At 47.7% G+C, this 27,867-nt stretch overlaps 1 protein-coding gene across 4 annotated transcripts in view; it reads right to left on the bottom strand.

The window, feature by feature from the left end:
• TM6SF1 (transmembrane 6 superfamily member 1) overlaps positions 1 to 20,822 on the bottom strand; it is a 28,088-nt gene extending 7,266 nt beyond the window's left edge. For 3 of the 4 annotated variants that reach the window (XM_060097475.1, XM_060097473.1, XM_060097474.1), the window contains exons 1-9: positions 20,636 to 20,822; positions 15,689 to 15,792; positions 12,984 to 13,081; positions 9,343 to 9,446; positions 7,483 to 7,565; positions 6,747 to 6,868; positions 4,863 to 4,967; positions 2,940 to 3,032; positions 2,371 to 2,490 (exon numbers count right to left, since the gene is read on the bottom strand). In XM_060097475.1, the coding sequence (XP_059953458.1) occupies positions 2,371 to 2,490; positions 2,940 to 3,032; positions 4,863 to 4,967; positions 6,747 to 6,868; positions 7,483 to 7,565; positions 9,343 to 9,446; positions 12,984 to 13,081; positions 15,689 to 15,792; positions 20,636 to 20,727 (921 nt within the window). In that variant the 5' untranslated portion in view covers positions 20,728 to 20,822. Of the gene's footprint in view, positions 1 to 2,370; positions 2,491 to 2,939; positions 3,033 to 4,862; positions 4,968 to 6,746; positions 6,869 to 7,482; positions 7,566 to 9,342; positions 9,447 to 12,983; positions 13,082 to 15,688; positions 15,793 to 20,635 lie in introns of those variants that run through there. The other variant, XM_060097476.1, reaches the window with a different exon arrangement.
• Between the last annotated feature and the right edge of the window lie 7,045 nt (positions 20,823 to 27,867).

The raw sequence follows: 27,867 nt of genomic DNA, 5'->3' as shown, positions 1-27,867 counted from the left end.
CATCTTACTGTTACAGATTTAAGTACCCATTCGCCCCCAAGCTCTGACCATCCTAAGCCTCCTGACTCTGCTGACCCTGTGCACATGGCTAGGCCCTGGCCTAGGTCTTCCTGCCTAGTTCTCAAGTTGTCTCCTGAGACTTGACCAGGTCCAACACTTGGCCTCACTCTTGCCAGCCTCCTAGCTGATGACACTCAGTGTTCCTGCATCAGGGCCTGGTGCAGGGCAGACCAAGGTACATGGCATGCAGAGGAAGCTGGATTGTGCAGGCTAAGCACACAGGTAATGAGTAGATGTTGAATCCTGAACAATCTAATCAAGGGGCTGGTAAGAGGGGGGCGAGTGGGAGGCCCTCTGTACCCTCTAACCGGGGCACACTCCAACATCTAAATGCTTCCTCAGTCTCTTCAAGTCTGTTCAGCCAGTAAAGCCCACAGCTCGGGTGTCATTGCCTCCCACTCCCAGAAGGTCCTCTAACTCCTTCCTACACGCCACGTTCAAAGTCTAACTCTGCTGTAGGATTCTGGGGCATAGTTAATTGTTTGCATGAGGAGAGGGATAACACAACAGAGGAGAATATGGGCTTTGGAGTCAGATGGGATTTTATATCCCTCTTCTAGTAACTTTGTGACCTTAGGCAAGTAATTACCCTGGGTCTCGGCCTGCTTATCTTTAAGTGAGGCTTTTGAAAAACTTGCAGAGATGATGCTGTGTGTTCATCACACAGTTTCTTCTGAGGCAGACAGGAAGACCACATGTATCAGCCTCTGCAGTTGGGCCGGTGCCAGACCTGACTTTTGAAAATATCCCACATGATCTTTGCACAAGCAATAAATAAAACTTTATTTTTAACCACTGGGTATTTGCCACTCCAGCAGAGCACACAGCCTGTCTTTACACAAATAGGTAAGTAAAACACTTAGTATGGCTTGCCTTGCATGAAGTAAGGTAATGAGAGCTCAGACTATCGTAGTGGCGGTGGAGCTGTAAAAAAGTGGCGGATTTGCAAATTACTCTGGCGAGAGAACTAACCAGACCTAGTGATGGGCCACACGTAGACGGTAAGGGAATGGGAAGTGTAAAGAACTACTCCACGTTTTTGACTTGAGCTGCTGGATGCCAGGAAGGGCTATTTTCAGAGATGGGGAGATGAAGGAGAAGTTGTGGGGAGGATCAGGAGTCCTATTTTAGACATTAAATCTGAGATGTCAGTAAGACACGCAAGTGAAAAGAAGGAGTTCGGAATTAAATACAAGAGTCTGGGAACAGTTTGAGCTAAAGATGGGAAATTAAAAGTCATCACCTTATAGTTGGCATTGAAAGATACGGAAATACAGACCCACACCAAGGCCTGAGAAATAAGGTATTCAGAGGTCTGCAAAGAGGGTAAATACTAGTTCTCTTTCCTTATGTCCTTCAAGGAAAGGACAGGAACCATTACTTCTGAATACTGCATCAACTTTTTTGATATTTATATTCTAATTCTATAGTTAAGAAGAAGTACCTCAGACTGCAAAGATTGAGCCCAGTGTATTAACCCATAAATGAATGCTGTTACTGGTTTTAAACCCTGTAAATTCTAGTGTGTCTTTCTGCCATCATAATTATTATACCATGAGTATAATTAACTGTATATGCCTAGAGTTCCTGGATGAACCTCATTTTTATGCCTGCTTGAAAAGAGCGAGACAAAGATAATGATTTTAAAAGATGAGTTCACTTGGGTTTTCTAATTTACAGTAAGAAAAGAACAAAATAATTTTCTTCCTTGTTCATAAGATCAATTTGTTTTGATAGGTGTTTATCTTATAAAAATATGCTTTGAATGATAATTCCATAGATAATTTCATTCCCAGTTCAATGAAGTAAGCATTCACTACTTACTGTAGTGAACATCTACTGTAGGCCAGAGGCTTGGCTAAGTAGCAGAGGGGAGGAATGGAATGACAGGCCCAGCTTCCCAGGGGCAGAACTTTTTTAAAACCAGTTTCCCTGGTCCTGTGTAGCATAAATAGTGAACTTCTGAAATCTTAAATTCAGATAGACATCTTAATGATAACAGCTCTCAATTCTTTTAGTAGCTGTGGTGTTCAGAGACTGGGAAACAGTGCCGCTTGCTGGGTATGTGACCTTGAACAAATCATTTAACCTTGCTGGGCCTCAGTTTCCTCATCTGTATAACGGAATGTTGCACCTACCAGATTATGAGATTTAAATAATGCAGAAATGTCTTCCAAAGAACTGTAAAGCAAAGGGCACAACATATCTAATAACTGTTTCCTACCCTAAAACACGGAGCAGAGATATTTTTTAGACACTCAACAATGACCGCCAAATCCCCAATAAACTTTAACAGCATATTCTTAGTACCTGAGCTAGACCTCCAGCATGTATCAGTGTTATGTCAGGCATCCAGGAGCATCCAGGAACCACTAAGCCATAAAGCGCCATCACAAAGTAAGGGACAGAATAGAACAGATATGCCAGCATCTACATTGAACGGAGAAATAACGTCATCAGTAAATTAACAGTTAATCTGGCCTTACGAAAAGCACAACATTTTCATCAATTAACATTTTCGCCTTAGAAAACGTTAACTCCTATTTCCTACATGGTATCACATTTTCCCATTCTTTTTTTTTTTTTTTTTTTTTTTTTTTTTTTTTTTTTTTTTTTTTGTGGTATGCGGGCCTCTCACTGTTGTGGCCTCTCCCGTTGCGGAGCACAGGCTCCGGATGCGCAGGCCCAGCGGCCATGGCTCACGGGCCCAGCCGCTCCGCGGCATATGGGATCCTCCCAGACCGGGGCACGAACCCGTATCCCCTGCATCGGCAGGCGGACTCTCAACCACTGCGCCACCAGGGAGGCCCACATTTTCCCATTCTTAAAAAAAAAAAAAATTAATTTTAGAAAAATCTTAGGCTTCATAACTACTTGACCTGGATTTTAGCATAAGCAGCAGGATCCTTTAGGTAGGGCTCTTGAAATTGCGTATATAACCGGCAGAGCTCAGCTGGGCAATCCAAAGCAATCTACGAACAAAAATGAATGCATTATAAAGATACAGTCACATCTGGTTCTTATGTTTGCTGATAAGGCTAAACGTGCCAGGTTTAGTCACAAGCTGCTTTCTATTTAACAAAAGCTATTTCAGAAGCTCATCAGTAAAAAAGGAAAGAAAATAAATATTCTACAGATTTACTCTGAAGAGATTAAGTAGAGGTTAATAGTGGAGAAGGAAATGGAAACTAATGCTCTGTTCTTGGGGATCTTTCGAGTATTCAGTTTAAATGTCTAGGTTTGGCTAACCAGAGCACAGCTTGCTTTAGATTATCAGTTTCACTTTTCCTGGGAATAACTCACCAACTATTCCCTGCAGGAAGAAAAGTACATTTCTATACCAAATTCATCTTAACTGTGCTTTGCAAGATTCAAAAATAGCATCCTCCTATCTCCAGTGCCTCACAGAGTAAATGGCCTTTGGGGGCAGTAAAGGATAATGGTTTGAAAGTGAAGTCCTCTCTGAAGCCACCTCCTATATCCACTTTGAAAGAGGGCAGAGCAGATTTAGTCACGGCAGAGTAGACTTTAGGCCACAGAACAAAGTGTCTCTCTGGCACATTACTGGGTCCCCTCTGAGTCACCCCTCTCAGGTACCATTCCTTGTGTCCTTAGCCATAAATGTTGTCCCACCTAAATAACATGAACACGTCAGTGGCAGAGTTGGTAAAAATGGGCCCCAACCTAAAAGCACCACCTACCAAGGGTACACACTCACCCATGCACACGTTTTTCTCATGTGCACAGGGGAGTGGCGATGGCTATGCAAGAAAACAGTTGGGGCTCATTTTTATTGTTGCTGTTTTTGTTCTTTTGACTTTAGGAATTACAGCAAACTAAACAAAGAATGGTTTCAGTGCTCTGTGGTCTGAGCAAAGCCTATGGCCCTGCTTTCTCCTTTACTTCCCTTCCCCACGCCACTCCTATTAGCCAACTCTGCTCCAGTTTCTGATGATCCACAGAGGGAGACAGCTCTTAAGACTACTCACCCTGACCCAGCTAGCCGCCCCAAAACAATGAATCAGCTGCATCAGTTTACACTTCCCACTCTGCCCCCCCAACTGCTGTGCAATGCCAGCAGCCTTAGAACAGTAATTGTCATTAAAGCTGAATATAATTACCCGTATAACTCTGGCTGCTCAAATTTATTGCTACTGAGAATAAACCATGAAACTGGATATTGTGAAGGATCCTTGATCAATAAAAATAGTAAGAGCAATCACTGAGCGCTTATTAGGTATAAGGCCCTCTGCAAGTGTTCGATGTGCCTTATCATTTAATCTTCAAACAGTACTATAAGGTAGGTACTGTTATTTTACAGAGGAAGAAACTGAGGATCAAAGAGGTTAAGTGATTTTTCCAAGGCCACACAGCTAGTAAATGGCCAGGAGTCTTTTAGTTAGTAAAGTTTAGTTAGTAAAGTCTAACACTTTACTCTGGTACCCCTTCCTCAATCCCATCTCCCTACTCCTGAGAACACATGGATGCTCTGTGCCACAGTTTGACTAGTCTTAAGTTACCACCCTTACCAAAGATACTTAAATCAGAAACATCAAAGGAACCAAAAGAATGAGACTAATGGCTAATTTTTCAGGTACAGAGCTTGATCTAAGGACCTGAAGGAGGTGGTATGGAGCAGCCCAGAAGGGACTATCCCTTTGGGAGGAGAGGTCTGGGGTGAGGGTAGGAGAGTCAGGAAGCAGGTCCAGGCCTCCAGGCGCTAATGGGAGGTATGTTTTGTTAGTGCACTAGGAAATCTGATTAAAAATATACTTTATGTTATTATGATCTCTTATGCTTACCAAGCCTCTAAACAGGCAAAATCCAGTTGCCAGAAGGAGACATACAACCAACATTAAATCAAATGGTCTTCTCAGCAGGTCTTTCGCTTGGATTTCTTGAATGACCTAAAGTAGAGTTGGTAACTAATGAGCAGGCCCAAGGTGCCAAAGAATAATCTGAGATCTACTGAAACAGAGATACAATGATGATGGGTGATAAGAGAATGTTGAAGATTCAAAACCACTAGCCATGTAACAGGAAAATAATTTCTCCCCTCAAGTCTCAGTTCCTCATCTGTGAAATGAGACTGGGCCAGGTGATCTCAAAGGGCCCTTCTGGCTCTATGAGGCCATATTTTTTTTGAAAAAGCATTTTTATGATTATAAATGTAAACTATACTCATTTTTTAAAAATAAACCATTAACCCATCATACTTCTATTAACAGTTGTCATATTTTCCAGTCACATATATATAGTTATATATATATATATATATATATATATACACATACACACACATTGTACTACATATGTATGTATGATATATAATCTACATTTATTTTTTCACAAAATTAGAACTTAATGTATAAACAATTTTGCATTTGTTCTCTTGCCTCTCATTATCTACCTATCAGTACTTTACCACATTATTAAAAATTCTTCTAAAACAACATCACATGGAAGTGCCATATCTCTGATTATTGGACATTTAGGCATTTTCACTGTTACACTTAATGTGATGATGAGCAACTTTGTACATAAATCTTTGACAGCATCTCTGATGATTTTCTTAGGATAGTTCCCTAGAAGTAGAATTACTAGATTAAAAAGTTAAATTTGTTAAGGTTGATAACACTGCCAGGTGGCTTTGCAGAGCGATTCTGAATTTATGTTCCTACCAGCACTGTATGACAATGCCTATTTCTCCTTGGCCATCACTGTGTTTTAACAGTTTTTTTAAAGAACAGTCTATGTGTCTTACAACATGAATGGAACGGTGTTGATACACTGACATGGAGCCGAGCGAGGACCAAGGCTATGGTTACTGTTCGCTTATTTTTTAACAACCACCTCATTCCTCAAAAGGGTGTAAGGGAGTACCAGTTGTCAATGTGCCAAGCTGAGTTTACATAGCATGTGTCTAAATGTTTACAAATGAAGTGTCTGTAAATTAAAATGTATTTTAATGAATTCTATTGTAAGTCTTTTTGTAAAATGAAGAATCGTGTTCTGATTATCTCTAGTAACTCATATTTTCATATATCAATTTTGCTTAAAGGATCTTGCTTAAGGATCTAATACCTATGAAAGGAAGAGAAACTTAGAAAAATGTCACTAGCTTAGAAATGAAGACCTTAACAGAGTACCTGCCCGGCCAGTATTGTTTCACCTTGACCACCTCGGCTGTGAATGGAAGGGAGGTGTCTCAGAAGACGTCCTGTAGCCAGTCTCCATGTGCCTGGATCTCTTGGTAATCAGACCCTATGGCTATGTGTGCTATCTGGAACAGCAGTATCTCTCCAGCCTCCCTTTGGGGCAGTAGTGCATAGATATCTCTGAAAGAGGTACCCAGGTGCTCAGACTCCAGGCTGTTAACAGCCCCAGACAAACCTCACACTCCGCACACTAATGCGGAATCTAATGGGAAGAGCCAGTGTAACCTCTGGCACAGGAAGTTCCTAAAAGCATGGCCTGGCCAATCAAAGCAGATCTGTTCACGCAGAAACAGACCATTCTGGCCACCATAACTAAGGTGTGAACCAATGCTGTAGAATCAGCACAGTCCCACTGATTGAATGCTCCAAAGGCTCCATCCCAGGAGGCATGGTTCAATCCAGTAGCCAGTGGATATGAGTGAGCCCTGTGAGTCTGAGAACAGGTTACATTTAACTTAATAAAATCACCTTTGAGGGATAATTATAATTTTCTGATGGCTGATTATAGATTCTGAAACCAGCCCAGACAGGAAGACAAGTATATGGTATGCTTAAGAAAAAAGCAGGGCAAATGCGTGTTCCATACTTCCCTATTTAAAAGAGAGAAAAAAAGAGAAAGTCAAAAGTATATCCAAACACAACATGTAGAACACCTCCCCGTCTCAAGTCATCTAAAATTTTGATATGGGCCAGACAGTATTTTTAATGAGACCAAAAACAGGTCAATTTAAAATTATTAGGTGTTTATTAACAGGCATGCCCTATCTACAGTACTTTAAAAATAGACAATATAATATGCTGATTTCTTGCATGCATAAATAACTCTTCTACATTAGCTTTCAAGAATCTTAATTTTCAAGTACATTTCCCGTAGTGTGTCGAGTTATATATAATACAAAGAGTTGTAGGAAATATTTTCACACTGAATGTAGCCACAAACACAATACTTACCCCACTAGATCCTTCTAAAAGTCAGGAAACACTGATATTAGATAGTCTAATTGTTCAGTGTACACTTCTGAAAATTGCTCAAAAGCATTTCTTAAAAGGTGAGATGGAAGGGAAAAGGAGTAATTCTGCAAAACAGCTTTTTTGGTATACTTGGAATTTCTTGGTTCTATTACAACCAAAATAGCTTCCCTATTTAAAAACAATTCCTATTGTTTCAGAAAAGGAAAGTGAACTTTAAGATAAAGTTTCTTACCTACAATGTTTCCTGGCACAAAAACAACAATGCTCATAATAATAGATCCGACCCAATATAGGCCAATGGTTCTATAACTCTCCCTGTAATGAAAAAAAATCCTGACTTAACACATTTGTCTTAGAATACTATTAGTATAAGATGCTCCACAGTGTTATCTTTGTTCGAACTAGTAAAGTACATGAATCAAAATGTACTGAATCAAGAGTAATAAATCAAATACAATGAACCCTGGTGATCAAACTGCATTTCCATATGTGATATGCTATAGAACCCTCTTTGTGTCCTTTTGAATAGGAAATTATGCTTGCTACACTGATCTATTAAACCATACCATGGTCATCACTATCAAAGGAGTCCTGCATTTCACTATTATTTATGAAACTCACAGCATGAAAGTAAAAAGAAGGTTCAAAGAAAATTGGATCCATATTTTAAATCATTATGAGTAGTAGGATATTAAGTGGACTTTCCCTGGTGTCACAGGATTTTAGCCAAAGCCCCAGAGATAAGTATAATAAGTGATACCTACCCCATGTTCTGAAGGAGCTGCTAGACACATACCCCTAATCTTAATAGGCAATGTTGACAAAGAAGTGTTTGCAACTGGTAACTGACAGTCACTTCCATAAGGGGCCATGAGAAATTCAAAAAGAGATTCTCTGACGGGAAAGAGAAGTGGAGAATACTGTGTGCTTCCTGCCCTGCCCTACCCCCCAAGCCACATGCATCAGATCCAAAGAGGCCTGTTCACAAGTGACTGGGATTGTCAGCAGGGGGACAGACCAGAATCTTCCTCCCCAACTGGATGCTAACCTAACCATAGAAACACTGGCCCACTCCTGGCAGCAAGCAGAGCCTGAGCATTCTCAGAAATACCTGATGTGTTCCCTGGAGCTTGGGAACATTCATGAAGAGATGGGTGGGGGGCCTAGAAAAGTCCAGAAATTAGTTGGAACTGTCCTTGAGTGGATGACTGAGGGCATGGGAGGGGCACAGGACAGTTGGTCAAGCTGAATTTCAACCTGGTGTGGGGCAAAATGCACGGCTTTCTCTAACCTGGAGCCAAGGGGAGGCCTGGGAAGGTAGCTGGGCTTGAGCCATCTTTAAAGGATCCCCACCCCAAAGGGTGTGCCTTCTGGGTTGCAGAGGCCCCAGCAGAAAGAAGCTGTGGGTGTACCACCATGGGCAGGAGACTCACACAAATTCAGTCTGACAGACCATTGCTCATTTCAGGGATCAGTGTAATGCAGAGGTTCCTTCCTGTGGTAGGGGTCTCCAAGAACCCACACATGTGCCCCACAAGACAGAGCCGGCATATCATAACAGAGGCTACCAACTCCCAGAAAACAGCAATTGTCGTGTAAGACTCGGCCCCTCTTCCTTTAACCCCGTGTACATACACACATGCTCCCAGAGGAGCCAGCCGCAGAGCAAGCTGAGAAGGAATAAAGGGACAGACCACGCACCCCAGCCTCAAAGCAGGCCGCTAAGCTTCAGGGGTAAGCCTGAACTGGAGGGAAAGAGAGCTCTGAACTGAAAGGAGTTTGAAGTTTTGAATTACTATGTGTTGGGCTTTAATTTCTGAAAATGAGACTGCTCTTATAAGAGAACATAATCAGAAAGCTAAGGGGTCTGCCCGAGCTGTCCATCATGGCAGAGGAGAAATCCAAAGGCATATGTTCGAAAGGCAGTGACACAAGGAAAAATAAAGCCATGTCTAACTTGTCTCCATAGACCCTAGATTCATGTCCGTGTGTACCTGCCTGTGTCTGTGCCTCTATACATCCGTTTTCCTTACCTACCCGCCTATCGATTGCTAAGGTGACAAAGGCACACCCACCAGGCGAACTGACTTACTCCCAGGCTATGGCTGCCACCATCACCAGATACATCAGATAATGAGCAGAGCCATCCCAGTAGCAGATCATGTGCCCATAGGCCGTGTTCAGATACGGTTCACCCTAAGGAAAGCATTAAACAGAAGTCCACTTTAAATATGACTCAGACACTTCAACACAGAACACCAGACCTGTACTGAAAGTAAAATAAAGCAGAACATCTTCGTCTGCTAAAATAAAACTATTCTTAATCCCATACAATTACACAATTGGTAGAAACATGAAAATATACATTTACGCTGGAGCTGCCAGAACTAGGGTCTGCCCCAGGGAGTGGAATTAGAGAACGCCTGGCCTATGCTAGGTCAACACAGGTGTGCACAGGGATGCAAAACTGATGGCGTTACAGGCAGTCCTGGCCGCATGACCAACTCACTGAGGCCAAGTCTAATCTGTGACTGAAGGTGTTTGGCTCTGGGCAGAGGGGGTGGCCAGGGAAGACTCTGCTGACCAGAGCCACTGGCTGACCTTCAGAATTCATACTGACCCAGAGGCTTGCTGGGATGAGTGTGAGGAAGGCACGCCTTTCCCCTGCCTCTGTCCCCATGCAGGCACAGACCAGCAGGCACTACACGCAGAGCTTCACACCCAACCCCTCGTTCAACCTTCCCAACAACACTATGGGATAGACACGATTGACTCCTTTTTACAGATGAGCAAACAGAGGTTCGAAGAGGTTACCTGACCTGCCTAAGGTCACACAGCTAATTCCTAGCAGAAACTATACTACCAAGAAGAGCTATACTTCCTAGAAATTTTTAATTTTATAAACACAGATTATATGATGAATGACATTTCCCTTTCCCAGGTGCTTATGTTTCCAGGTGGCTATTGTAAAATCACTGTCAAACTTGCCTGGGTTTTTAGTGTCATTCTGACTCCAATTCACTTTCCTTTCTTCTTTCTCCCACATTTGTGATCTCCTGCCTTGTTTCAGATGTTTTCCTAAGATGCCTTAAGTCCTTTCTACAACAAGGAACAGTGCAGCTCAACCAGCCCATCAGTCAACCAACCAAGCAGGGGATTCTCTGAAGCTCTGCACTCCCCTGGGGCAAAGACTGCTCTCTGTCATCTTGCCTCAAAAATCAAATCAAGTGAAAATCACAGAGGTGGAGGAAACAACGTGAGTCATACTTCAGTACCCGTGCCTGGCCCACATCTTTTCTCTCTGACATGCTTTGATTGGATAATACTATCCAAGTTCATGGTTTTAATCATTGATGCCTACACACCTGGCTCTCGGGGCCAGTGCTGACCTCTCCTGGTGACTTGATGGGCATCTTCAACTGTCTGGTCCATGGGCCCTTCAAACTCACCTTACCTCCTTTAACTCATTGGCTTCCCCCTTCAACCAAGCCCCACCTGGCCTCTCTATTTTCATGGTGACACCATTCAACTTACCCAGGTCAAAACCACAGGGTCGTTGTTCATTCCTTGTTCTCTTATGCACTCTGTTGGCAAGTCCTATCAATTTTACCTCTATAATGTCACCCCAGGTAACCCTCCCTCTCGTCATGGCCTAGTTCAAGCCCTCAGTGCCCCTCACTGGACCTTTCCCACATGGTCTTCCTACCTCTCTCCTCTCCTTCTGATTCACCACACCACTGCCCTGGCTCTTGACGTGTCACTCTTCTGCTCAAAAACCTGCCAAAGCTGCTGGTGGCTGCAAGACCAAGCCCCACCTCCTCTTACCTGGCAGCCGGGTCCCTGAGCCTGGCCCTGCAGACCCTCCCACAGTAACACCACAGCCCCCCATCTCATACCCTGTCTCACCACCCTCACCAGCTCAACCTCCAGGCCCTCTTGGCAGCCGCCTCCTTCCTGAAACCTCCCCACTCTGGACTCAGTGGCCCGGCACTCTCCAGGCTTTCCTTCTGCCTCTTCGCCTGTCCCCTCACAGTCCACTTCAGAGGCTCCTGATCTTCTGGCCACGGGCTCCAAAGTTCCACCCTCGGCCCTCTCCTCTCTACCCCCTCCTTTCCTCTCAGACCTTCAGGTACCAACTATACTCTGATGGTCCTTGTTCTCTTCCCCGAGCTCAACAGCTGCGAAGCCCTGCCAGCTGGGACACCTGCCAGGATGTTCCTTACCCACCTGAAACTCCACACGTCCCCAGATGAACTCAGCATCATCCCTGCACACGTGCGCCCCAGGCTGGCAGTGGGGAGACATATGCTGTTTCTCCTCTCTAAACCTTTTTTTTTTTTTTTCTTTTTTTGGCCGCGCCGTGCCACTTGTGGGATCTTAGCTCCCCGACCAGGGCTGGAACCCGTGGCCCCTGCAGTGGAAGCGCAGAGTCCTAACCACTGGACCGCCAGGGAAGTCCCTTCTCTCTAAGCCTTTGCCCACACTGTCTCTTCTCCTTGGCATGCCCTCCACCCCCTAGTCTATCTGGAAAACGTTTATCATCCACTGCCACTGCCATTTTTAAAGAAGCCGAGGGCAGCGTCACCAACTCGCTGAGGCTCCCCCGAGTGCTCCCAGAGTCAGTTCTTCCTCAGTGCGCACTGCGCCTGGCGTGAGCCTCCGTCTCTGCGCCTAGGACCATGCCATCTCACTGCCACATTAGCTCCTGGAGGGAGAAAGCAGGTCTTATGACCCCCACAGTCTGCCCACGGAACATCTGTGGAACTGCATTTCCCCTTTTGTCCCTCTCCGGCTGAATAACACCAGCGTTCTTCCAAAAGCAGGAATCAGGATGGCACCTCAGCCCTTACTCTCCCCATTGCCCCCAACTCATCCCCGAGACCTACTCATTCCAGCCGCCCAAGTTCTCTGAAGTCCGTCCTTCTTCTCTACTGTCCATGCTTGGCCTCCGTCTGGGCCATCTTCATGCCCTTGCTGGCCCTGAAAAAGCCTCCTGACTGGTGTCCCAGCTCATGACATCAACCCTTCCCGTCAAGCCCATCCTTCTCAGAGCTGACTGCGCTGTTCGCTGACTTAAAATCTTCCCTCACATGCGGGACAAAATCCAAACTCCCTTAGCTTGCACACAAAGCTCCCCATTGTTTGAAACACAGATGAAGACTACACTTCCAGCTGTGCTCCTTATTTCCTGTGTGACCTTAAGTACGTTACTTAACCTTTCTGGGGCTGGATTCATCACACCATAAAATAAGGAAAAAGGACCAGCTCTGTCAGGTGCCAGGTAGGTCTATCATGCTGTGATGGGGGGAGGAGTGCATGTTCATCCTCACAATCAAATGGCTTTATTAACTGCCTCAGTGTTTGGGGTTTTATACATTTAAGACTGCCCTGGGCTTTCTTAGAGAGTAGTGTATTAATAACAGTAGATACACAGATACTGGATTCATTTAAAGTAACCTCATTTATATTAAATACAAGTAAAGGGGAAAGGTGGTGGGTTGGGTGTGAGGAAGGAGCTGTAAGACCGAACGCTGAGGAGAACTGCCTCCCATGATCCAATCCTAACTTTCCGCTTCACCTTCCATGTGACTAAGTGTCCTCTGTCTATGGCAGCAAATGAAATACCGTGTGTCATCCCTGCTTACACTAAACGAAAGAATTTCCATCTTGAGCAATGTTGTTGGGGTCGCAGACCCTTTAGTTCAAGGGTCGTACTCGCTCCCGACCCCGTACCTCTCTCAAGTAGTATGTCATGAAGCCATCAATGATCCCGTCCTGTTCCAGTCCTATGATGAGGTTCACCACGCTGGTAAATCCAAAAACCGCATACACTAGAGCAAAGAAAGCAGGAGTTCAAAAAGCCGTAGCTCAGGGGACGTTGCCTAAGAGCCTTGCATTCGCCAGTAATGATTTCTTTTCATGTTTTCCAGAAGATACTGTGGACGTTGTCAATACGGACTAAAAGAACGTACCTCCTGTGCACGCAGCTGGATCTCTGCCCATGTCATGGAGCTGGGAGAGGACACCCCCCCACCCAGGAAGTAGCGAGTGACAAAGTCACCCACTGACTGTCCCAGAGGATTCTACCAGCCTGCCCCATCCATCCTCCACTTCCTACACGTGGCTGCCAGGGCCACATCTGCATCCCACCTGGGTAGCAGGAACAAAACCATTAACCAGTGGCCAAGGAAGCACAGAGGTGACCCCCAGGTTTAAAACATGGACTCAAAAGAGATCATTCATCTCAATGGTTACAAGCATTCTGCCTCACGGTGTGTCCAACGCACTTGCTTTATCCCACACTGGAGATCCGAAAGACAGACAGTGGCTGACGTGCAAGTGACAGTGGCTTTAAGAAGAAAGGCCAGTGATTTTTTTTTAAAAATGGATACGAGGGGGCTTCCCTGGTGGCGCAGTGGTTGAGAGTCCGCCTGCCGATGCAGGGGAGATGGGTTCATGCCCCGGTCCGGGAAGATCCCACATGCCGCGGAGCGGCTGGGCCTGTGAGCCATGGCCGCTGAGCCTGCGCGTCCAGAGCCTGTGCTCCGCAACGGGAGAGGCCACAACAGTGAGAGGCCCGTGTACCGCAAAAAAAAAAAAAAAAAAAAAAAAAAAAAATGGATACGAGGGCTTCCCTGGTGGCGCAGTGGTTGAGAGTCCGCCTGCCGATGCAGGGGACACGAGTTCGTGCCCCGGTCCAGGAAGATCCCACGTGCCGCAGAGCGGCTGGGCCTGTGAGCCATGGCCACTGAGCCTGCACGTCCGGAGCCTGTGCCCCGCAACAGGAGAGGCCACAACAGTGAGAGGCCCGAGTACTGCAAAAAAAAAAAAAAAAAAAAAAAAAAAATGGATACGAGATGGAACCAATGAATGTTAAAGATGGAAAGCCGTAGCATCTTAGAGAATCTCACTAAGGTTGTGAGCATCTCCTCAACGGGCTGAAAACTACCAGCAACGAACAGCTTAGGAATAATACTTTTTAAACAGTGAGTGATCAAATTTAGTGTGTGGCAGTTTGTCAATAAAGCTGCATGTTCAAGTTGTAACAAATCGGTGTCAAACTATGTGATGGGCATGGATGGTAGAAAAATCTGATGATGCATATCAAAACAGCTGTGAAAAAAGAAATGGAGAGGAGAGCGGGGACGGTTAACTCACAGAGAAGGGAAGCTGGCCTTGCCCTGAGTCTGCGTTTACATCTTCCCCAGAAGGAGCAGAAGGCCCACGCGTGCCCGGCCCTGTAGACCCTGCCTCCCCGGGCCTCTGTGCAGGCCTCTGGTCCAGATCCCGCTGACAGCGATGAGCCATCGGGTGATCAGCCATTGCGTGTCTCCCAGGAGAGGAAGCCTTCAGCACGTGCTCATTCGACTATTCTACCAACAATCGCCGATGCCAACAGGAGTGTCAGACGCTGGGTCAGAGATGGCAAGGACATTCTCTGCCCTCCAGTCTGGCCCTGTGGCTGCAGTGACAGACATGAGGACAGAGGGCTGAGGGGGTAGGAGCAAGGGTCCTCCACCCTGAGGCGTTGGGAGAGACATGAGCGCAGCTAAGCGTGGGCTCCACGGAGTGTGGAGGGAGTCGGGGGAAGACGGCAGCCGGAGACCAGTCCGCAGAGCGGGGCAGAGGCCAGATCAAGGGCAGGTGGAGTGGGGCCCAGCTCGTCTCCTGACTGGCTGTCAGGTCTCAGGTCAGTTGCATCATTTCTCTAAGCCTCAGCATGTTTCACATGCAAGTTGGGAGAAATGGCGCGGGTCACTGCGGTCTCACTAACTGTGACCTTGACCACATTTCTTCGCACCTCTGAGCCAGAGTCTTCATCTGTGCAGGGAGGACTTTTGTTGTGAGGATTAAACAAAATGATACTGCTAATGTGGTCAGAGTCACACCAGGCACACCACAGGTGCTCCATCAGTGGTGTTTCTATGCCTTTCACATACAAGTGTACTTGCCAGGCAGTGGTCTAAGTACTTTACAACTAGTATCTTATTTAATGTTTGTACCAACCCTCCATGGTAAGTATTGATACTATTATTTTCCTCATTACACAGATGTGCAAACTGAGGCTCCATACGGCTACGTTCCATGCCAGGTGGAGGGCGCTGCAAACAGCAGGCTGAAGGCAGGAAGCCAGGAAGGAGCTGGTAAAAGAGCCGAGGTCAGAGGTCAGAGCATGGCTGGGGACAGGGGAGAGGAACGGAGGGGTGTCCTGCCTGGCCCTGGCAGTGACCTTCCCTCCACCAGGATCCCAGCTGCGACAGGGTGGGGTCCACAGCCTGAGAGAGACCTTAGCTTACAGGAGAACAAAAATACTCCCACCCTTCCCGCCGCTTTACCAGGGGGCTCAGAGTATTCACAACCACAGAGGAAAAGAGACTGAGGCCCGAGTGTTGTGCTCTTAAGTGGACACAAAGTGTTTCCCTCCCATGGAGACATACCATAGAAGAGCGGGTCCCGGGGTGGTTTCCTTTTGACCAGGACACGAGCCAACAGGGCTACCAGGAACAGGATGAGGGCAGCCACCCCCACAATTGTCCAGGAACTGCAACGACCAGAACAGGGAGGTGGTCACTTATCAAAATAAACACACTGGCGCATGGAATTTCCTGGCTATTGAATGCATTCTCTCGCAGCGCTGCCTCTGCCTATCCCTCAAGCACTGTGGAGTTCATGAAGTTTATCCGCAGCACTTGGGCCCCTCTGGGCTGCCCCTGTGACTTTCAGGGACCAGAGGTACTAGGTCCTCACTCTCCTGTCATCCTGCCCACCTGGGTGAACCATGTGTCCGAGCGCCCTCTGCTGCTGTCCCGCTGCCTCTGTCCACCTTCTCCTCCAAGCCCTGTTCCCAGTGTCTGACAGGTCTAACCACTGAATCTGCCTCCTCTCTCAGGGCCAGCTGGAAACCCTCAGACTGAGCTCCAGGCAACACACAGGAGTCACAACTGCATACACCTTCTTGGTGGACCAGCCACAGGCTGTGTGTATAATCAAAGGGGCCAAAGGACGAGGCCAATCCAAGGAGGGAAAAGCCTAGGCCGGGCCTAAGGCCAGAATGATACCAGCCCCCCAACACCCAGGAAGCCAAGCCAGCATGCAACCCTATACCCAGGAAGCCAGGGTGAGGCTAGGTTGGGCACAGCCCCTGGTCTTTCTCCTGGGAAAGGGCATGGCACCAAGGAGACTGGGGACCAAAGCCCCTCCTCAGCAGGATAGCACTAGGGCACAAGGCTTGGTGGAGTTAGCAGTCAAGGGACCTGGAGTCTAGTACCTACTCTGCCACTCCCTGTGTGACCTTAGGAACATCATGTCATTTCATCATCTGTGTTTTAATTCATTAAAAAACATATTGAGGAAAAATGCATTGCACCCCACTATGTGCCAGGCACTGCGGATGAAAAAGAGATCCCTGTCTACATTGGGGGAACCTATCTCAACAGGCTCTGAGCTCTCTCACCCAGAAGGCTACCTCCAGTCCCAAGAGATGTTCTCTCTCTCACTCCTCCACACCAACAAGGCATCCAGTTCTAGACAAAGCACCACTCCCATGGCCTGCTACACTCCTCAGGAGCCCTTGAGAGAGGCTGCAAGCACCACTCCTTAGCCAAGAGCCCTCCACACCATCACAGAGGACTTTTGGATAACCTTTGCCACATGCCCCGGGACTTCTGGAAAGTATCCTTCACAGCTCACCAATACCTACTAATATCTGAGGGACGAGCTTATGCTGAAGTTCACTCCACACACCTACAGCTGGAATGGGTGCTAGGCACCAGTCAGAAATCTGCCCCTAATGTCAGAGAGGTCAGTCAGGAAGTGATCCAACTACTTGCAGGTAGATGGACCCCAACGAGACTGGCCCCAGGTCCAGGAAGGCTGTGTCCCCAGCACCTGGCCCCAGGACCCACTTACGAGTAAAGGAGTGGGCTCTGGGCATCAGCAGCACCCCGATTTCCAAATGCCACCCTAGACCTACAGAATCAGAATACTTCAGGGGTGGGGTATGGGAACCTGAAACCTTTTTCAAGAAACCTGGATGAGTATGCACAGAAAGTCTGCCTCGGGACCTCTTTTAAGGTGTTCAGGAATTGATGGATGAATGAGGGAGGGAAGGAAAGGGAGAGGAAGAAAGGAAGGAGAAATGGATGGATGAATGGGTGGATGGATGGTAGATGGATGGACAGATGGATGGTAGATGGATGGATAGTTGGATGGATGACAGATGATGGATGGTGGGTGGAGGGATGGACGATGGACGGTGGGTGGATGGGTGGATGGACGGATGGTGAATGGATGACATAGTTCTATGATAAGAATGAGGATGACCATGTCAGTGACCAGGTAAGAGACTGAAATAGGAGGTTTCTAGCAGTACACATCAGTGGATGCTCCAGGCTCCTCCTGTAGGGATGAGACAAAGGAGGAGAGGATGGAAGAGGAAGCTAATGTGGGTCAGGAACATGATGCTGGGCTGAAGCATCCGGTGAAGAGGGAAGAGGATAGGTGTGCGATGTAAGCTGACAGACATTTTAATCACAGCCTGAGACAGGTAGTGGCCAGGAGACAACTTCCATCCCTGCTCCTACCAAGGACCTAGGCTCGCAGCCAGCACCGTCACACAGCTGGTGCTCTTCTGGACTATGCGGGAGCAGTGTGAACTGGTTCACGGTGTCCTCTCACACTCTCCACCTCTGGGGGAGGAGCAAAAAATGAAGAGAAACTGGGGCAACAGATCACCTGTGTCTCCCAGTGACAGCCAAGTGCAGGACCTGCTCAGAACAGGGAGAAATGGATCCAGCAGGGACTCAGGGTGTGGCGGGAGGGGTAAGGGCTGCCACTAACCCAAGGGTGGAAATGTTGTTAGTCTTGGAATGTGTGTGTGTTTGGGGATGGGGGCGGGGAGTTACTGATGCCCTTCCATGGACAGACAGCTACTGAGAGGGGTCATGTATGGGTGAGTATGAGCAGAGTGTTTGTGTGTGCGTGTGTGTTTGTGTGTGTGTGTATTTGTGTGTGACAGAGAGGTCCCACCCTTTTCTGACTCCTCGACTTAATTTGATTTTTCTGTTTTTCAGGCTTTTGTAAAAGGTCTGATAGGAAGGAAGTTTCAACTAAGTCAACTAATGCAAACTTAACGGGATGCCCACTAGGCACGAGGCCCCGTGCTGGGCAGGACAATACTAAGGGGAGCTACAGCCTGAGAAGGTAAGTTCTGACCACAGGAAAGTAACTCTTGTGGGAAGAGCACAACCCAGCTGGGCTCAGAGGAGGGAGAGATCACATCTGCTTGGAGGGACCTGGAAGAGGAAGAGGTGGCATCTTCCTCTGGGCCATAAAGTCCAGGTGTGGCTTCAACAGTCAGCTACAGGGAGGAAGGCATCCCCGTCAGAGGGAACAGTGTGAGCAATGGCAAGGAGGCGGGAAAGTTAAGGAGTGTCCTAGGGGCACAGAACGGTCCAGTGTGGCTGAAGCACCAGCACAGTGGGCTGGGCTGGTGGGCTGAGGCAGAAATGCACTGGGGCGGGAAGGGGACCTCCCGTGGGAGGCTTTGCCGTGGGCTGGGCCAGAGAGGGCCAGTGCCAGGGGAACAGGAAGGAGGAAACATGCTAGCCCAGCCCGGGGAATTAGGGGGAAGGAGACAGTGGGAGGGCTGGAGGGAAGGAGTGGAGAAAGAAGAGGGAGGAATCAAAGGCTACTGGGATTTTAACCTGCAGGAGGACAGGAAGAATGGTTGGAACCAATTATTCCAAACTCTGCAGGGCTTAGCAATGTGCTCAACAATACACAGCAATACATAATTCACCATGTGTTCAGTAAATGCCATCACCATCCTCCCAGTGGCTGAGGCCAAAAGCTCAGTCATCCTCAGATCCTCTCCATGCCATGTGATCCTTCAACAAGCTGCACTGCCCTCCCTCCCAAATATCCCAGCACCCAGCCACATTCCTCTCCCTGCAGTGCTCCCTGTTCCCCTGACTGGAAAGCTCTGTCCCCAGATCTTCCTGTGGCCACCTCCTGCAGCTCAAGTCACCTCCTCCAAGAAGCCTTCCCTGACCACCAGTCCCCCCCATCACTCTCACGTCACCCCATTTTCTGTGCTGATGTCTATCTCAACACATGCCTCCCCAGTCTCTTGTGGTTTGTTCATAGCTATTTCCCCAGCACCTGGTACAGTGCCAAGCATAGAATATGTACTCAATAAATATTTGCTGAACTGCCCATAATGCCATTTTAGGAGGGCAGGGTCCTCCATGCACTATATTCACAGACATGTGACATTCACTGCCCAGAGGTGCTTCTTCCAGGAGTTGTGCCCCAAGACTGGGTCAGACCAAGGGCTGTCACCGCCCATGCCTAGGGAGCACTCAGTATGGATGGGTGCCATCTGGATAAGGCTGTCAGCAAGTGGTGGCCCCAGGAACAAGAGAGGAGCAAGTCACCGCCCTGTGGGCAGACACTTCTCTACAGCCTGAAGGTCTGGAGGGGGTTTGCAGCATACAGACTGATGCAATTTCCTTAGCACCAACTGCTGTGGGAAACATAACAGGTTTACTTCCTCTTCCCCACAGATAGCAAGAAACATCAGCAGGCCCAGAGGTCTGGCACCTTTCCCACTGCTGGAGCAGGCCGGCTGCTGACTGGTGCCCCTTGCTTGGCCAGGGATCCCTCACAGAGGAGAGGCAGGGCTTTGAACCAAATCCACATGCGGCCTCCTGCAGCCCCACCCATTTCCTTAGCACAGAACTGCCCTGCCTCTCTGCCTCGCTGCCCATCCTACACAACACTGCGCCCTTACGGCTTTTTGGGTCCCCACAATAGGATGCAAATATAGGCCATTTGACAGACAGGAGAACTGAGGCTGGGCCACACGGTTAGTGCCAAAGCCAGGCCTAGAACCCAGGTCTTTGCCTGTTCGTTCTGGTCTATTTCTGCTAGTCATTCACAACAGTTTCTAAAATTAATACGAAATGACAAGTATGCATGTGTCCATACATGGGAACGTTCCTGAGAAATGCGAAACGAACAAGGCACAGCCTGAGATAAGACCAAGCTCCAAGTTGTCGGTGTGTGTACCGCCCCACCCCTGCCCCTGGACACTTCAAGGGCAGGGGCATTGCCTTATTGACCTCTGTAACCCCGGATACCTGGCACGGGGCGGGCACAGAGCGGACGCCCAGCACTTGCCCCCAGAATTGCGCCGAATGTCAGGGATGCCAGCCTAAGCGAGGACCCCGGCCCGCACGACTCCGGGCGCCTCCCCTCCTCCGGCCGCCCGCGGGGAGCCCTGGAGGCCGGCGAACCGCTGCCCTGCAGTTTGCGGCTCGGCCCCCTCTGAAAAGTTGCTGGGGCTCCTGACGCGCCGACCCCCGCCGCGCGCACCCACTCACTCGTGCTGGGCCGCCAGGTGGTTGAAGATGTAGGTGACCGGGATGGCCGAGAGGGACAGCACGAAGACCCCTGTGGCCGCCGAGGCACTCATCGCCGCCGCCGCGCCGCTTGCCCTTCACCGCATCCCGCGCGGGCGCCCCGCCCCAGCTTCCGGCTGCGCCCGCGCCCCTCGGCCGCGCCCTTCAAGGCGCCCCGCCCAGCGCGCCCCCCGCGCTGCGCCCTCAGCAGCGCCCCCTCGGCGCGCCCGCCCTCAGCCTCCTGGTAAGTAGGCCAGGTGCACAGGCCCGGGAGGCCCCCTGCCGTCCTCCCGCCCAGGGCTGCTGGGGCTCCACCGCGAGCGCCGGGCGGCGCCGAGGAGCGGCGACAGCCCCTTGCCCGGGGACAGGTGTCCCCGGAGGCGCGTGCTCTGCGGGAAGGCGGCGGACAGGGAGGTGGGCGCGGGGCCCTGGCCCTGGGCGCAGCCGGGAGCTTGTCATCGACGAGAGAGGCTCTGAAGAGTGTCTGGGCCGAACTGCGGGCAGGCAGAGGGTGGAGCCAGACCCGGGAGTGTCAGAGCGGGAAGAGCCCGCGAGATCATCCACGTGGGGAACCCTCGGGCCGGGGATAGGAAGGGATAAATGATCCCGAAACCTTGGAACCTCTCCACCGGAGCAGCCAACAACCGGCAGCGAGCTGTACTCCTACACCGAGTCCGAATTCCGGTTTAAACCCCGTCTGCTCACTCACCAGATGTTGACCTTGGTCAAATACTTAACCTCTCTGTGTCTTTTCCCTTCTCTACCAAATGGGAATAACCCACGTCAGTGTGATTGTGGGATTCACTGAGTTAATAGGCATGAAGTGCGTGCCCAGTACTGCTCAGTACACTGCTAACACTTGCAATTCCCATTTTTACTTGGAGCTGACACTCCGAGAAATACGATGATTTTAAGAGACTAGAACGCTATTCATTTCTATTACAGGTAGCGTACCTGGAAGCCAGCTTACCACCAGCCAGCCTGCCCTAGGCCATACAGAGTACAAGGAATCCAAAGACTCTGCCCTCACACTGCTGTCAGACAGACAGACGCCCACTCGTAAACAGAGAATAATGCAGGCCAAGTCTGTCCTGGCTGCTTGACCATGCTGCGGGGCGGCCTCAGACAGCCCCTGGGACAGAGCCTGGAGTTCTCTACTGGCTGGCAAAGGGAAGGGAAGTGAGTTTCAGACAGAGGACAGCTCAAGCAACCAAGGGAAGCACATGTACTTAGTGACCTTACACCTGCTAAGAGCTGAAGACACCAGCAGCTCGTTTTAGGGATGAGAGAAAAGAGTGGCAAAGAGGCTCTGAGCTGCCCCAGGGCCACTCAACTTTTCAAAAGCCAGCTTTCCCAATCCCCTATCGCAGCGCTTCTTGGAGTCTTCTCAAACTCCGAGGACATAATGATAAAGCCCTGGCCCAAACTGTGACACATCCAAAGCTTCCCCAAGTGATGTCCTTACCTGTGACCTGGACATCATCCTCTTCCACAGCTACTCCTAACCTTTACCAGCTCCTTAAACTCTTTCCTCCTTCCTGAGGACAAATACCTCGTCGGAGACCCCTTCTCTCCTCCCAGCCAGTCTCCTGGGCCAGCCCAACCCCTCCATCACCAGCCAAACCTTGCCGAATCAATCTTGCCTTCTCTCTTATACCGTGAACCCCTCTAGCCACCCTGGGTCCTTCCCCTCCACCTAGACACATGCTCGTGTATGATCCAGTTTAGAAAAGTGCTCCCTGAACCTGTGTGTCCTCTCCATTTGCCATCTTCTCTCTTTCCTTTCCCATCCATGCTGGGTTGTTGTTGTTATTGTTGTTGTTTCTATCCCTTTTAAAACTTTTTTAAACATCTTTATTGGAGTATAATTGCTTTACAATGGCGTGTTAGTTTCTGCTTTATCACAAAGTGAATCAGCTATACATATACATATATCCCCACATCTCCCTCCCTCTTGCGTCTCCCTCCCACCCTCCCTATCCCACCCCTCTAGGCGGTCACAAAGCACCGAGCTGATCTCCCTGTGCTATGTGGCTGCTTCCCACCAGCTATCCATTTTACATTTGGTAGTGTATATATGGCCATGCCACTCTCTCACTTCGTCCCATCTATGCTGGGTTTTAATGACCGTGTCTGGGCTAATAGATCCCATTTTATCATTCCTAGCACTGATATCTCCCCTCAGCGCTGCTCCCTGGCATTCCACAGGCACCTCACCCTCAACATGGCCAAAATGGAATTCCTCGTCTGCCGCAAGACCACTCCAGCTTTATCTCATCTGGTGGCACCACCATTCACCTGGTGATCCAGAAAACTGGCAGTCCACATCGGTTCTGGCCAATCCCGAGCTCCTATGGTTACCACAGTCCTCCCGTTACTTCCCAAGTATCTCTCAAGTCTGTCTCCCTATCTGTACCATTGCTGCCTCAGTTCAGGTCTCTACCAGCCTCCTCCCCTGTCTCCCTGCCTCTGACCTCACCTGCTCTAGAAGACCTTACCTGGCCACCCTCCTGTGCCTCCTCCACCCTCTCTATCAAGTACCCTGCTTTGCATTCTTCATAGTACTTTACTTATACTGTCCAAAATTATCTTGTTTACACGTCTGATTCCTGTTCTGTGTCCCTTTCTCCATGAGGATATAAGCTCCCTGAGGTCAGGAACCTTATCTATCTTGTTTACCATTCTATTTCCATCACCTAGACTAACAGCTGTATGGAGCAGGTACTCGAGAAATATTTGTTCACAGAATGAACGCTCCAGATCATCATTGTCTGACGGAAATATAATGCAAGCCACAAATGTGAACCGCATGTGTAGTTTTAAATTTTCTAGTAACCACATTAGAAAAGTAAAAAGACAGTGGTGAAATTAATTTTAGTAATATATTTTATTTAACACGATATGTCCAAAAGATGATCATTTCAATGGCCATCAATGTCAAAGGTGTTAATGGGAAACTTTACATTGTTTTTTTTAATACTAAGGCTTTGCAATTTTGTGTGTATTTTACAGTATATCTCATTTCAGGCTAGTCACATTTCAAGTGCTTAATAGCTACCTGTGGCCAGTGGCTTCTGTATTAGACTTCACGGTTCTATATGTATTCCTCCGATCTTATCAAGCTGGCTTCGGTTATGCTCTCTGCTACTTTAGGAATGGGTGTGACAATTAAATCACTAACAAGAGGACTCAAACATCCTCAGAGAGTCTACCATGTTTCCAGCATTGTTCTAAGAAGTGGTCACACAAAGATGAATCACAAACACATTTCGCCCAAAAAAGACCACAGTCTAGTGTGAGAAAAACACATGTAAACAATTAGCATGCAAGGTGATAAAAGATTTATGTACAAATTGCTGTAGGAATCACCAATCTTGTCTGAAGGAGTCAAGAAAAGCTTCAGAGAGGAGTTGAGGCTTTAGACCAGCCTTGCAGAGCAAGTAGAAGCTGGACAAGCAGGCAAGGACTAGTGAGGTTTTCCAGAAAATGGAAACAACACATGTGAACGGCAGAAATGTATGAGAGAGCATGTCAGTCAATGAACTTCAAGCTGTTAGCTCTGGTTGGAAACACTCGTGCATGAGGGGGGCTGGCGGGAAGTGGCAATGGAGAGGTGATCGGGGACTCAGTCTCAGAAAACCTCAAGGGCAGGGAGCATTTAAGATTTATGAGTAGGGGAGAGGCTGACTTAATCAGAGTCACTTTTTTGGAGGGGGGCGCCTGCCACAAGGCTCGTGGGATCTTTGTTCCCCGACCAGGGATTGAACCCTCGGCTGCGGTAGTGAAAGCACGGAGTCTGAACCACTGGCCTGCAGGGGAATTCCCCAGAGTAGCATCTTCAAAGGTCTGCCTGGCAGCTGATGCGGACCATGGTTTAGAAAGAGGAGAGGTAGGAGGCAGGAAGTCCAGGTGGGAGGCTTATCCTAGCAAGAGATGCTGAGGACCTGAACCAAAGTGATGGCAATGAGAGGGAAGAGGAGGGGGCAGGTGTGAAAGATCTGGACAGGAATTGTAAGAGGAGAGAGCTGGGAGAAGGGGGCTTGAGGATGAGTTTGGTTTTGGATATGCTGGGTTTCCAGTACCCATGGGGCTCCCAGGAGGAGCCGTCCCATAGGCAGTTGGGGATACTGGTCTTTGGCACCAAGAGAAGCACAGGCTGCAGATACAGATTTGAGGGTCACCAGCCTAGAGGTATGGCTTAAAAATCAAGGAAATGAATTCAATACCCATGAAGAGTGTAGAGTCAAAGAGAATGGTAACAGAGGCCACCTGAGAGGGGCTGGTGAGCATTTCCATCAGCAGAGCAGCCCAAGGGCATCTGAACTCAATGGCAGAAGCATCCAACATCCCACACCTGTGAGCTGCTCCCTAGGAGTCTGCAAGGGACCCAAGGGCCATGGCAAAGCTTTGGGGTACTTTGGTATACATGTTGGAGATTATATTATTTTTTTGACAACAATTTGTCTTAATGCTGAAAATATGAGTAGTCAGAATGCTTGTAGTGGTGAAGAAACCCTCCCCAGGTTTCTGGCAAGGGCACAAACCCAGTGAATATAATCTCATTCTCCAGCACTGCAGTACTCTGTAAATTATAAAGGAATTCCATCAACATTATCCTATAATCTTCACAGCAGGTCTCTGAAGAATATGGAGCCATTTATGGATGAAGAAACTGGGGCTCAAAGAGGTGAGGCAACTTTCCCAAGGTCAAAGAGCTAAGAGAGGGTGCACTTAAATTCAGATTTGCTGACTTTAAGTCACTATACCCATGATGCCACAGCTGACCAGCAGCAAAGCACCACATCGGGCACCTGAGAAATGGTGGGTGGAAACCCTACAGATTTGGCCAGCTGACTCATTGCTTTAGGAGGCTGAGTTCTGGAGTTCTGCTCTATGCAAATCAGTAATTATTAAGTTGCCCCTTCTCTTGAAAAAGGGTTGGGTATGGCTTAAAATAAAAGGCACTCAGACAATAAAATTGTTTTTTGATTTTCGGTTTTTGTTTTTTTAGGACCATCCATCTTGCAAGCCATGAAGGTTAATATTGTAGCTGTGAAATTTGACTCCAAGCTTCCTGGAAGCAAAAATAGACACACGGAGGTCTGTACTCTGACCATTCCCTGATGAGAAAGACAGTTTTGGGTGTATTGGTTCAAAAGAATTGACGAATCTGGAATTACACAGAAGGGCCCCTGACCATGTCTGCTTCTGCCATGGAGGGGAAGTGAAAGCAAAACATCAGCGAACCTGGTCACATAGGAAGTAGGAACTAAGGAAGAATACTGCTGGGCAGGAACTGAGGGAGTACAGTGAGGCTGTTCTGGAAGAGTGAAGAAGTCAGCCCTGTGTTCACTCGTTAGTACCCGGCCCCAGTGCCGTCTTCCTCTTTCACATGCTTCAGTTTTCCACTATTTTTCTTTCTTCCTTCCTTTTTTCTTTCCTTTTTTTTTCTTATTGAAGTATAGTTGATTTACAACATTGTGTTAGTTTCAGGTGTACAGCATAGTGATTCAGTAATTTATGCAGATTCTTTTCCATTACAGGTTATTACAAGATACCGGGTACAGTTCCCTGTGCTATACAGTAGGTCCTTGTTGCTCATCTATTTTATATATAGTAGTTTGTATCTGTTAATGCCATACCTCTAATTTGTCCCTCCCCTCTTCCCTCTCCCCTTTTTATCCCATTTTTTATCCTTCTGATAAAAGTTGTGATCATGTTCTTTGGAAAGGCCGAACACTCTAGACACACGTAAATGGGGCAAACAGATTGCTCTGTGGGGTGTATAGAGACAGAAAAAAAATGACCTGAGAGTGACCAGGGAAAGGGTGGTGTATCTTAGTGGGTACATTACTAGGGTCTTGTCCCGAGAAGGGACGAGAGAGTGACCAGTCCACTCAAAGAAACATTAAGTTATCCTAAACACTAAGTTACATTAAACATTGGGTTTGTCTTTGGCCACAAGTGCCCTGACTGTCTTAATACGCTACAGTGATTAACATGGATATTTTTGGGTAGTGCCAGGCATAGAGCAGATGCTCAATAAATGCTAACTGAAGGGAGAGGTAAAGTTAGTATGTAAAATGTTTGTCAAAAAGTCTTGTGCAGTTGCTAGATGAGATCTGCACCATTGCCCTGGGTTTCCTAGCAATCAAAGCAAAGAGGGAAACATAATGTCATAACAGTCAGTGTCCGTAAGATAAAAACAGATCATAGGCTCAGAAGAACTCTCTCATGGCTCCTCTTAAAGGGAACACCATGTCATATAGTATGTCCTCAGCAACATTCCTACAATAAATATAGAAATCTAATTCTGAACAGTTGTCTCTCAGTATGTCTTCAGTGCAGGTGGCTGGCATATTGCCAAGAGTCACTCAGTGCAAAGGAGCCAAAATAATTCCTCACAGATAAGCAGCTCTCAGAAGGTTTGGTTTGGTTCGGTGATAAATTTTACGATATCTGGGGGCAGAGGCGGAAATACCTTCCCGGCAAGCACACCACCACTTCCAGTCCAAGCCCAGAGCACCAATGGGTTTCATTGATCATTCACCAATGATCAATGAAACCTTCTCCCATGGAGATTGGACATCACCAATAGGCTTCTTCTCACTTGTCAACTTAAATCAATCTGCCAGCTGTGATCAAAGGGTATTCATGAATATCCTTCAGGCAATGTTCTGTGAATATTATTTCATATTGTAACATTTTAATACAAATGAAGGAACAGAGAGTTTGAAATTACACTGGCTAGCAAGAGAGAAGAAACATTCTGAGTGGATAAGTAAGGACAGAGCATTATGGTTTGACAGGCAAACAAATGGAGGGTAATTTGACACTCTTGCATGAAAAGGATGAGCATGGGACAAACAAACCTGAGGTTGCTGCATTGTTCAGATGCTCCTGAAGTATAACAAAACAGACCTCACATGTCAGGGTTTGGGTTAGACAGAACCCATTGGAGGGGAGGTTGAGGGACTTCCTTGACATTTACTTTTCCCCTCTAGATACCTTTTCAACCTCTGATTCAAGAGTTAACGTAAAAGTAGTTAACATAAGAATAGTTAACATAATTAACTGGCCAATAAATACATTTTTTAAAAAGACTAAGCAATACAGTGCTTGAAATAGGAAAGAGTACTCCTAGTAGACCTAAAATCTGAAGGATACATAGAAGATTGTGGTAGCTGTTACTTTGCTGGTGTCCTGAACCACAC

The sequence above is a fragment of the Mesoplodon densirostris genome, chromosome 4, assembly GCF_025265405.1.
Source record: "Mesoplodon densirostris isolate mMesDen1 chromosome 4, mMesDen1 primary haplotype, whole genome shotgun sequence".
Lineage (NCBI taxonomy): Eukaryota > Metazoa > Chordata > Mammalia > Artiodactyla > Ziphiidae > Mesoplodon > Mesoplodon densirostris.
This window is presented reverse-complemented; position numbering and strand designations above follow the sequence as displayed.